Raw genomic sequence first — 11,531 nt, forward strand, 5'->3', positions numbered from 1 at the left:
ACTGTCATCAGCAAAACATCTGACCGGATCGATGATTTAATGTTGCAGAAGTTCGTGGAAGGAAAGAACGTGATTTAGAAGGCAGTAGTAGTAGTAGTAGTAGTAGTAGTAGTAGTAGTAGTAGTAGTAGTAGTAGTAGTAGTAGTAGTAGATGTAGTAATAGTAACATTATTAGTAGCAGTAACAGTAAAAGTTGTAGTGGAAGTATACCTATGAAACAATAATAATAATGTAGTAGTAGCACAGTAACGGTGATGGTGATAGTGGTAATGAAGTTTTGGTACCTGGTGGTGGCAAAGCAAAAAACTATCAATAGAAAAGAATAAATGTTAGTGGGGAAATAAAAACAAATTCAAAAGCATATGTTTCACGTTGAGGAACTTACCTTGCAAAGTTTATAAGCTGGTCGCATGTTAGAGGCAACCAGGCAGAGCAGGAGGCGGCAGGTAGCGAGGCACGACGCACGGGGTATAAACAGGTGAATGTAAACACCTGTGCCCCCTCACCTGTAGCGTCAACACCCCATCCCCCTTTGAGTGTGTGTGTGAGGAGCAGCCCAGACCACCCAATGCTGCTTCAGTGTAACGTGTTGCTTCCTGACCATCAATAATAGTTTTTTTACCTTTTTCTTTTTTATTTTCATCTCCCCTGGCCATCTCCCTCGCTCCACTTCCCGCCTATCAATAACTACGAGGATAGCCAGGGGAGACAGAGGTGGTCCCCCTTAATGTGAGTTATAGGGAAGCGAGTCCGTCACATGTGTGCTCTCGTTTGACGTGGTTGCAAAGAAAAAGTTCGTGGGAGTTTTCTTTTTTTTTTTTTTTGCGACTGTATGTGAATTATTTTAAATGCTAACAAGTGCAGTAGTTTTATTCAGGTTTTGAAAATTTGGAAGCATAATATATATATATATATAATGTCAATAATGAATGTTGATGAGTGCGATAGATGATAACAATAGTAGTAGTAATAATGATGATAATATGTGGTTTATTGATGTGTTTCTTTGATTGTTGTAGTGAATGTAAAGAATGAGTAAATAGATATATAATGTCCATATGCTTATATCTGAAGAGTGAACAGGAAAATAACAAATATATATCCTTTTGAGTATTTGTAAATCATTTTAAGCCATATTGCTAGTTTATTTTTCATTGTACAACAGCTGCCAGTGCAGCCTTTTTACACGATCCTGAGCCTTGAATCATTAGCATTTTCAAAAACAAGAAAAATCATCAACTTTCCCAAAATTACTTGAGTTCCTAAACTGTGTTTCTGTACATATTCTATAAAAAATGAATCCCCCTTTATTTACTTGCAATGCAAAATATACAAAATCATTTAACTACCATGACCGCAGTAAAGGTCACACGCTTCATCCACCGCCTCTGCACGGCAAGAATGAACACACAATGCTCCAAGGAAGAAGGTTATCATCTTACATGACAGTCAGGTCCCGGACAGTACGACAGTTATCAGGAGGCAGAGTCACGTGCGTCTTGGACAGCGAGGCTGAGCACCATCCTGGCAGGTCACGTTCCTCCTCCCTCAGATGATGCAGGCTGTGCCGAGGGAGGGTCTTGCGCCGCTCGAGCGAGTTTAGTGGGCGAAAAGTTTACCGACGCCACATCTCTCTTTTTGGTGCGTGGACGTGAGCCTCTAGGCTGCCTGAGATATTTCTCGCCTCGTTAAGAGTTGTCTTGCCGTCAGTAAACACCTACAAAATTATTTAGACTACCTAAATACGTTTTGGACCCCAACAGCTGCCGTCTCCAGCGTGCTCCTCCCAGGCGCCTCACATCCCGCCTGGGAGAACCTCGTTACTTGTGGTCTTCGACTGCGACGATTATTTTCGTCTGTCAGTAACAGAAAAAGTTAGTATAAAATGTTTTGTTTAATCGATGGTTCATCCTTCATTCATTCTATAACTGTTTAACCTTTTGATATAGGAAAACATCACATCTTAACATTTGTATACACCACGCCTGACGTCCTGATGGGCACTGTTAAGACTCACCGAGCAGCTAGTAGCGGAGTTCCTTGCCATGTTACACGTAGGCGTGGTGGTGTGACGCAGAATGTTGCCTATGACCATCACCTCTACTCATCATGTAAACTCAAACCACTCATATTATAACCTCGACCTCGTCATCCTTCAACATTAACGTCAGTGATCGAGGGGCTTCATTAAGAAAACCCCTTTCATCACCACATACCTTAGAGGATCCCTGACACTCCTACATGCCCTCCTTCCTTCTCTTTCTCGTCTGAGTGACGTTCCCTCACCGCCCCGATGGACATGCTTTATAAAACACTTCATCTTCACTCTCTTACTCTCCAAACGTACCCACACCTGATCCCCCTCGCCCTACCTCTTGGGTGGTGACACTGGGCGAGTCTGGCTCCTTCAGAAGGTCCGCGTGCCCCTCAAGCCGAGCCGTACTTGGAGTGCCACTCAAGGTATAACTGAGAATCGCTCTGCGTCGGTTTAGTCTTCTGCAGCGCCGCCTCCACGTCATGCATCTTGATGGCATCTAGTTTCAGTTCTGGCAGCTCTGAGTCCTCAACTGTGTAAGGGAGAAAGGCTTGGGTGTGTGATGGTGGTGAATGCTGGTAAGAAAGGTACGTTGGATGTATGAAAGTGGTAGAAATTGTGTAAGAGGAAGAGGTTTGGCGGAGAAAATGGCAGAAGTAACTATATAAGAGAGAAAGAGGGTTGGTAGAGTGAAAATAGTGTAAATTGAGTGCGCAAGAAGGGAAGTTCATGTGATCATAGTGAAAACTGACAATGTAAAAGAGAGGCTTGACTCAATGAAAGGGGAAGGTGGGAGCTGACTGTAGCAAAGCGGATGCTGTGAGGGGCTAGTGTTTACCGCTGCTTGTGTATACACTCGAGCCTTGTTTATGTTTCTACTCCTTACAAGATGCTATTTTTCATTTAGCTGTTACATGTATAAACTGTTTTCAATTACGCTTTAAACTTACTACTGTCCTCTTCCAAATTTATACCTCATTTACCAAGGCACCCACACTCACAACACTCATCATTACCTCCACGTGCAGCCTCTGTAAGTAAAGCTCCATGTGTTTAGCTTACTCATGCTACACTTTCCCTTGATCACTCCTCGTTGCCTGTCGTGTCCTCCCTTAAAAATTCAACGTGCATAGCCCCTCCCCTGCCTGAGCCTCACCTGAGTGGTCCTCCAATACGTTGAATACTTTCCTCAGGCAGCCCATTGACGCCTCTCGACAAGCCACCTGTAGGTCCGACCCGCTGTACCCTTCAGAGATCTGGGGACGAACGTGGAGCGTGAGTTGTTAGCTTCAAGATCAACTCAGGGTACGACACTGTAACTACGCGACGTATTAAAGAGATGTCCTCTCAGCAATGTTTCGAAAAAAAGAAAAAAAGAAAAGGGATGTTTCGTTGTATCCTTTCTCTTACAACTTCCTATAGTCGTCAGTATGGATTTTTTGTGGTGTGTACTGGTAGTCTTATGAGTTATAAACTTGATATTGAAGCATGTAATGATATATATATATATATATATATATATATATATATATATATATATATATATATATATATATATATATATATATATATATATATATATATATATATATACTGTTGAATGATATCTACAAACTACTTTTCTTCTGAATTAACCCTACCTATTTCTCTTCAATGGTACAGATGAATAGGACCTTCTCTGAGTCTTCGTTGCTTTTCCAGCAATCATTAACGTTAATACCGTAATTTAGTATTAATTTCACTCATGTATGCTTCCTAATGTTCAGGTGTGGTACAATGTGTCTTGTTTTCTTGTACGCAACTTAACTCCTTCGTTCAAGAGAGATATCAAGACAAACACGGGAGATAAAATTAATTTCTCATCCTGAACCACACTCTCCTTCACTAAGGAATATACGTTCATTAAACTTTCTTTTGTTAGATTTATAGCCTCTGGTGTCCATGTTTCTTCTGAGGAAAAATATTCTAAAAGAAATGAAGTCGTAACTGTGAAAGTCTCTGAGTACTCGCTTGCAGCGGCGGAGATGAGAAGGAAGAACATGGGTACTCCATTATCTTAATTGCTTCTCATCTTTTCGAAGTTATATTTGTTGTTCTTCCTTTATATATATATATATATATATATATATATATATATATATATATATATATATATATATATATATATATATATATATATATATATATATATATATATATATATATATATATATATATATATATATATATATATATATATATATATATATATATATATATATATATATATATATATATATATATATATATATATATATATATATGAAGAAAAGTCGCATTTAAACCATTTCAGCTTGTTGTGACGTTTCTGGACATACAATCCCATTCTCGAACATTTCAGCTTGTTGTTGTGACGTTTCTGGACATACAATCCCATTCTCGAACACTGAAATACACGTGTACAAATGAGTGTGGGAACGAGACGTCCTCCCACCGAGAAGACTCTGGGACAAGAGAGGTCCTGGATGCGAGATTTGCTCTTACAAACCCTAGCTATTGACAACGTCTTCAACAGACATACTTAATCCTTACACATTTAAAAATTAAAAATGAAAAATTAAATCCATAATCATTCTTAGAAGAAAAGAAAAATATTCTTTCAATATAAACTAACAAACAGTTGTAAAAACAGTAGGTTAAGAAAAGTTAAAAACACTAAAGAGCCTTTTCTCAAACTATTGTTTCTTACAACTTTTCATTAGTTCATATTATTGTTTTTCTTTCCTTCTAAGAATGATTATGGATCTAATCATTCATTTTAATTTTTTAGATATGTAAGGATTAAGTAAGTTTGTTAGAAGACGTTGTCAATAGCTAGGGTTTATAAGAGCAAACAAATCTCGCATCCAGGACCTCTCTTGTCCCAGAGTCTTCTCGGTGGGAAGACGTCTCGTTCCCACACTCACTATACACGTGTATTTCAGTGTTCGAAATGGGATTGTATGTCCAGAAACGTCACAACAACAAGCTGAAGGTTTAAATGCGATTTTCTTCACCATATATATATATATATATATATATATATATATATATATATATATATATATATATATATATATATATATATATATATATATATATATATATATATATATATATATATATATTATAATATTTTCACTGTTTTTCTCATCCTCAAACTGCTAAGCTTACTATGACAGACACAAGGTTGCTGCATTATCCAGATTATTCTCTTCATTCCGCCATAGCTCACTTCTTGCAACTCATGAGAGTATTTAACCTGCTAATAAACACAAGGCGGCTGTATTATCCAGGTCACTATCAATAGCTTCATAGAGTTTCGTTAATCAAGTGGACTGTTTTGCAGCGAATCTTAATGAGGAATGATACGCAAGAGTGTCGAGCGACTGTCGTTATGGACAAAAGTGAGACAGGCGAATGGAAATGTATAAGGATGACTACAGTCTCATTCCTTAGTCTTCAATCCTTCATCAAAGAAAATGTGAAAACATGTTTTGAAACTTTTTAGATCATATTCGTATGTGGCATTCCGGCTTCAGCTATCCACTTTTCTTAATCGCATGTCACAAGCCTCGACCAGAACATGGACATGTGTCAGACTGAACCACAACGTCGCATACCACAAAAATCAACACAACACTATCGCAATACCTGACGACCTGTGGTTTTGTGGCGGTCGCTTATAATGTCATTGTTTTCGGTCTGTATTCCCATGCCATAGCAGGCGTAGGAGGCGGTAGATAACGAATCGAAAGTGTATTGTTATGAAGTCAGTTACATGAACAGGGCAGAGTTAAATGTTTCGTTTGAGATGAAGAAAAAACAAATGGAAGGCAAACTTTACTTAAAAAGATAAAGAACAAAAAGAGCAAGACTCAGAAGGAGAATAAAAGAAAAAACCAAGAGAAGGAGGAAGAAGAAAAAGGCAACTCACCTTTGGGGAAAAAAAGAAAGTTAGAGAAACATGGCACAGAGCTGAGAAGGAAGGGAATAAAGGGGAGGAGGAGGAGGAGATACCTTGGCCAGTTTGTCGTACTCGAGGTGGGTGCTGATGGTGTGGCCCACCTCCTCCAGATCAGTGATGGACTCCGGCAAGTGGTGTCTGAACATAGCCTCGCGCGCCTCCTTCCCCGGCAGCGGCACCAGGATTCTCTTCTCCAGTCGACGAAGCATGGCGGGATCCAGCTGCCTGGGGTTGGATAAAAGAGCATGGTGTAAGATCGAAGCCATTGTAGATAATGCAGATAACAGTGGAGATAATGGTCAGTGATAGTGTGCCGGAACTATCGTGTCAATAAACATGAAGGGTCTCGCTGTGTCACTTTGAATTAATAACTCTTGACTAAACAGTGGACTAGTGCGTTAGCTGAGTTGAGTTATGTTTATTTAGGTGTGTGACAATAACTAGTTAGAACAGTTGTTTCTTTATTCCCATAACTGTGTGTCCTCAACAAGACAATAGTTGACGGTGTTGGTTAAAACTGTTCCAACGTCTGAACTCAGTCACAGCGACAAATTTTAGTACAGGGCTACTCGTTTCTTAATCAGGTGGTAATTTCATCATTGGGGAACATCAACACATAGATATCCGTGAGCTCTGCCTTGCCTTGTTGTGTTCCATCACTTCGCGCCACACCTGACCATCACTGCACCAAGTCTTCATTGTACGAATACTTCAGTCATCTAGTGCCTCTAAAGTCTCTCACCTTCCTTGTCTAAGCTTTTTTGACAACTGTTGCACTCACATGTTCAAAAGCTGTTGTGAGAGTTATTGAAGTTTTCGAGTGCTTTCATGATGTTAGGGATTATGTAAGAAAAAATCTATATTGTCAGTGAAGAAAAATACTCATGAGAGACCAACCAATAATTCCAATGGACTTGTAAAATGTTTATAACATGATCTTATCACTACATTGTTCAAGGTGCGGATAACAATAATGACTCATGCCTTCGTGCATGGTTAGCTTGGTGCTTCAAACCCAACACAGAACAGTCGAGTCATCAGCACACTCACCAGGGGATGTTGGAAGCAGCGAGGAGGAAGACATGGTGATTGGATTGCGTCAGACCGTCCAGCTCCACCAACAGCTGCGTCTTCATCCTGCGGGAGGCCTCGTGCTCCTGCTCCCCCTGACGAGAGGCCATGAGCGCGTCCACCTCATCCACGAAGATGGTGGAGGGGGCGTGGAACCTTGCCATCTCAAACAATACCTGAGGAAGGACGTTGATTGTGATGGTGATAGTGAGAGTTACCAGGTCGTGATGGTTAATCTGGTGGTGATAGTGACAGTCGTTCTAAAAAGAATGTTGGACGTTAGGACATTAATAACACACCACAGGCATTTTAAAACAGTAAACACGAGCAATAAATTGTGACCGATGAAATATCCCTAGCAGTATTTCATTAGTTAGACAGGTGGTGACCCAGTGCCGACAAATATAAAAGGGTGCGTTTATTTCTGCATTTCATGAGACTATAAAAAGAAAAAAAAGTATATCAGATACTGGTTTTTATTACCAAACGCATGTCTCTGCTGTTGACGTGCTAGCAATATTTGGACCTCCACTGGACTGTGATACTGGCTGTGTGTGTGTGTGTGTGTGTGTGTGTGTGTGTGTGTGTGTGTGTGTGTGTGTGCAGGGGATAATGCGCTTACCCTGACCAGCTTCTCCGAGTCACCGCGCCATTTGGAGACAAGTGAAGTGGCAGAGATGTTGAAGAAAGTTGTCTTGCACTCCGTCGCCACAGCCTTCGCCAACAGCGTTTTGCCTATGGAAACAGTAGTAGTAGTAGTAGTAGTAGTAGTAGTAGCTGTGGAGTACTCTACATATACACAATAAAGGCTAAGAATATTAGGGACAGATGAAAACACAATAAGCTCCAAGCCTCATGTCCTACAGTGAGATGTTTGCTGTGAAGCCAATTAATATCATATCTTCCCTTGCCTCCCCAGTGTTCATATATCCCAGGCTGTCCCTATCAGTCACCCTCACCCCAGCATTGTTTTTATATCTTGGTCTCTCTCTTATGGCATTTATCTCCGTATCCTTCGTTGCTCCCTCTCCTAACGCATGTTGCATCACTATACTGAAGGGGAAATAAAGGGAGAAGGAAATGTACAGACGTGAGCATGTGACTCAATGTTATGGTCCTTATATAAAAGATACATTGCTTCATGTTCGAATCGCTTTCGTCATCTCCTGCTACAGTATCTGTAGAGGATGTCTAAGTAAGTTTATTGTCACGTAGAAAACAAAGCTACGTGAAAATCTTCCTGGTATTTGACTCATGATTATAAATGATAACACAGAATAATGATAGCATAGATTTAAGGTTAATGGTGGTTAATTTTTGTCAAGCTTCTCAATCCTGCTAAGGTAAAGGAAATGTTTGCCTCATTAATGTTCCTTCCTGCTGTGACTCGAATCTCTTCATCAGCTTTATGATGTCACGTGCCATGCAACAGTGTGGCTTTGGACTTACTGACTGTATGACTTGATTCACGTTGCCTTATTCAAAACAAGCGTGAAGGGCAAGATTGCCATGCACTTGTATCATATTTGTTGAAGTGATAGTAGGTACTTAAGTACGTCTTTCTTCCTGTAACATTTCTTTTCCTATGGCGAAATAATTCAAAGTTGGTAGTGGATAATTTATTTCTTTTTCTCTTTCTTCCTATCACACGCTTCTTCTTCTTCTGAGAATGATATGTACATCTAATTGTCAAAAGTTATTATTAAACCAGTGGCTAGTCTTTTCGAAACTTCACGAGTCTCGTCTAGAAAGTACAATTCAGGTCTGACATTTAATTAACCTGCTCTCGCTTCTCGCTCCCTCACCTGTGCCTGGCGGTCCGTAGAGCAGAATACCTCGCCAAGGCTTGAACCTTCCGATGAAGAGCTGCGGGTATTTGAGAGGATACACAACCGCCTCCTTCACCAGTCTCTTGGCGTCCTCTAACCCAAGGATCTCACTCCACCTCACCTGCGGGTTCTCCACCAGAATTTCCTAAAAGATGTTGAAAAAAAGGTTGAAATTTATACTTTTAAACATGGGAAACGTGCTTAATGGGATAGGTTTTTGTAACTGGCAACTTTATTTGTAGCTTAGAATTGATAATAATCATATTGCAAAGCACTAACTTTGCAGAATATATATATATATATATATATATATATATATATATATATATATATATATATATATATATATATATATATATATATAATTTTGTTGCTCTTGGCGAGTACCCTCTTACATATAAATAGGTAGCAGTACGCATACATGTAATTAAGAGTACACATGAGAGAATTCCCACACAGGTGGTGAAAAATTAAACTCGTACGTTTTAACAGTATGAAATTCATATCTAGTGGAAATAATGTTTTGAAAACTCCATTTTCCTTTCGCCAGTTAAAAGAGTGTCCGTGATATCAAGTAAACATGCGTCCGGTGTAAGAGAAACAGTACCCGTTGGATGATGTTGGCCAGGTCCCTGAACTCTCCTGAGAAATGAGGCAGCATGATGGTTGGCTTGACGCTCTTCTCGTCCCACAGGTCACTGCCTTCCTCCTCTTCACCTGCGAACAGTTGCATGTTAAGTCAAATCAATTTATTCACTTCATTAAGGGCATTAATAGAAGGTGGACTTTCGTTTTTTTATCAGCGAAACTTATTCTTGTGCTTTGTGATATCCAAGGGAAATTATATTTTGGTGTGTGTGTGTGTGTGTGTGTGTGTGTGTGTGTGTGTGTGTGTGTGTGTGTGTGTGTGTGTGTGTGTGTGTGTGTGTGTGTCAGCATCCAAGCTTATATAAATGAAAATAAATAAATAGGATAAGGAAAGACCACCGACGTAATAAATCATTTCCATATAGCAGTGAATCAACACGAATCTAAATCATACGAAAAAATCATGTTAATAACAAATCTTTTTAAAGTTAAAAGGTCATGCTAAAGGTCAGAGGTCACGCTCACCTGCCTGCTGCTCAGCCTGCGAGGACGGGGCTCGAGGGGGACCTTTACCGATGTCTCCAATGTTGTCCTCGAGTCTCGTGTAGTCACTGATCATCTGCTTGAGGTTGATGACTTGACGAGGCTGAGGAAGAGTGGAACGGCAAAATAAAGTAAAATACATTTCTTGCCATCGTCTAACAGATATAAACATAACAGAATATGAGAACTCGCACAGTCTGTTAACAGTTTGGTCATATAGTCAAAATAGGAGACCAGGAACCGATTAGAAGAGAATGGAAAAAAGCAGATGAAGGAAAAGGACCTTGAAAAAGATAGAGAGTGAGATGGAGTGATGTTATTACGTTAGAGCTGCAAGAGATGGGAGTCAAAGAGAAAGATAAAAGGGGCAGAAATGATAAGAGGAGACTCGTGCAAGGAGCCAACCCCTGACTTTTAAGGAAGCGGCGAATGAAGACAGTCTGTTAATCCAAGACTTCATAATATACTACTGATATTAATAATGCTAAAACATCAATAGAAATATTGTACTGATTATTATTAACTTGGATGCCATACGGGTAGAACAGAAATATTTGCAAATTACACTTACCCTGCAACAACTTAAGAGATTAATGAATGAAAAATAGATAAAACTAAATGATATAAGACAGGGATTGATAGAAAGAAGAAGCAAGAAAAAAGCTAATTTGGACAAAAGAATGTAATAGAATAAATGAAAGAAAATTTCTGCGGAAGAACGGAATGTTAGGAAGAGATGAGGAGGGAAGTAAGGATAATTTGAAGAAAAAGGTTAGCAAGAGAAACTATGAAGAGTAAAAGGAGTTTGATGTGAGAGGAAGGAATGGTAGGGAAAGAGGATAGAGAGGAATTCTGAATGAGGATGAAAATAGAGAGGAAGCTGAAGGGGTGATGAGAAAAAATAAAATGACAGGATTAAAGATTGATGCTGAGAAAGGAAGGATAGGATGAAAAGGAGAGGAGAATTCGGGAAGGTAGGAGGATTAAAGAAGGAGGCTATGGTGGTGAGAGAGGTGGAGAGTGAGTGGCTTTAGATGTTGCTAGGGGAGTGGTCGGAAGAGAAATGCATAACAAAAGAATGGAAAATTGTTACATTTACATAAAAGCGAAAGAATGGAAAAGCGAGATGAAAGCGTATATAAATTCATGGATTTGAAAATGCACGTGTGACTTTTTAATAAATAGCCATGAAAAGGTACCATGACTTTCAAAACAAATTCACGTGACAGGTAAGGGTAAGAAAAAATAGACATGAATTATAAATGAGGAAATAACAGAAAGTGACAAATTACCAGAGAGAGAGAGAGAGAGAGAGAGAGAGAGAGAGAAAGAAGTGATAGAAAAGTAATATTGCGAGACGAGAAACCATTGAAAGGGGAAAGAAAAAAATAGTTATAAATGGCAATAATGAGATAGGAAAAACTTGATTATTGGCCAGCAAACATGAAATGAAAGGAATAAGGAAGACTGATTGGGGGAG

At 39.4% G+C, this 11,531-nt stretch overlaps 1 protein-coding gene across 1 annotated transcript in view; it reads right to left on the minus strand.

Moving 5' to 3' along the window:
* Positions 1-1,103: 1,103 nt before the first annotated feature.
* LOC123499326 (katanin p60 ATPase-containing subunit A-like 2) overlaps positions 1,104-11,531 on the minus strand; it is a 26,523-nt gene continuing 16,095 nt past the window's right edge. The window contains exons 8-16 of the mRNA XM_045247196.1: positions 10,034-10,154; positions 9,528-9,637; positions 8,897-9,065; positions 7,714-7,826; positions 7,071-7,267; positions 6,074-6,245; positions 3,192-3,291; positions 2,373-2,567; positions 1,104-1,856 (exon numbers count right to left, since the gene is read on the minus strand). Of these exons, the coding sequence (XP_045103131.1) occupies positions 2,428-2,567; positions 3,192-3,291; positions 6,074-6,245; positions 7,071-7,267; positions 7,714-7,826; positions 8,897-9,065; positions 9,528-9,637; positions 10,034-10,154 (1,122 nt within the window). The 3' untranslated portion in view covers positions 1,104-1,856; positions 2,373-2,427. The remainder of the gene's footprint in view (positions 1,857-2,372; positions 2,568-3,191; positions 3,292-6,073; positions 6,246-7,070; positions 7,268-7,713; positions 7,827-8,896; positions 9,066-9,527; positions 9,638-10,033; positions 10,155-11,531) is intronic.

Source organism: Portunus trituberculatus, chromosome 49 (genome assembly GCF_017591435.1).
Source record: "Portunus trituberculatus isolate SZX2019 chromosome 49, ASM1759143v1, whole genome shotgun sequence".
NCBI classification, from domain to species: Eukaryota; Metazoa; Arthropoda; class Malacostraca; order Decapoda; family Portunidae; genus Portunus; species Portunus trituberculatus.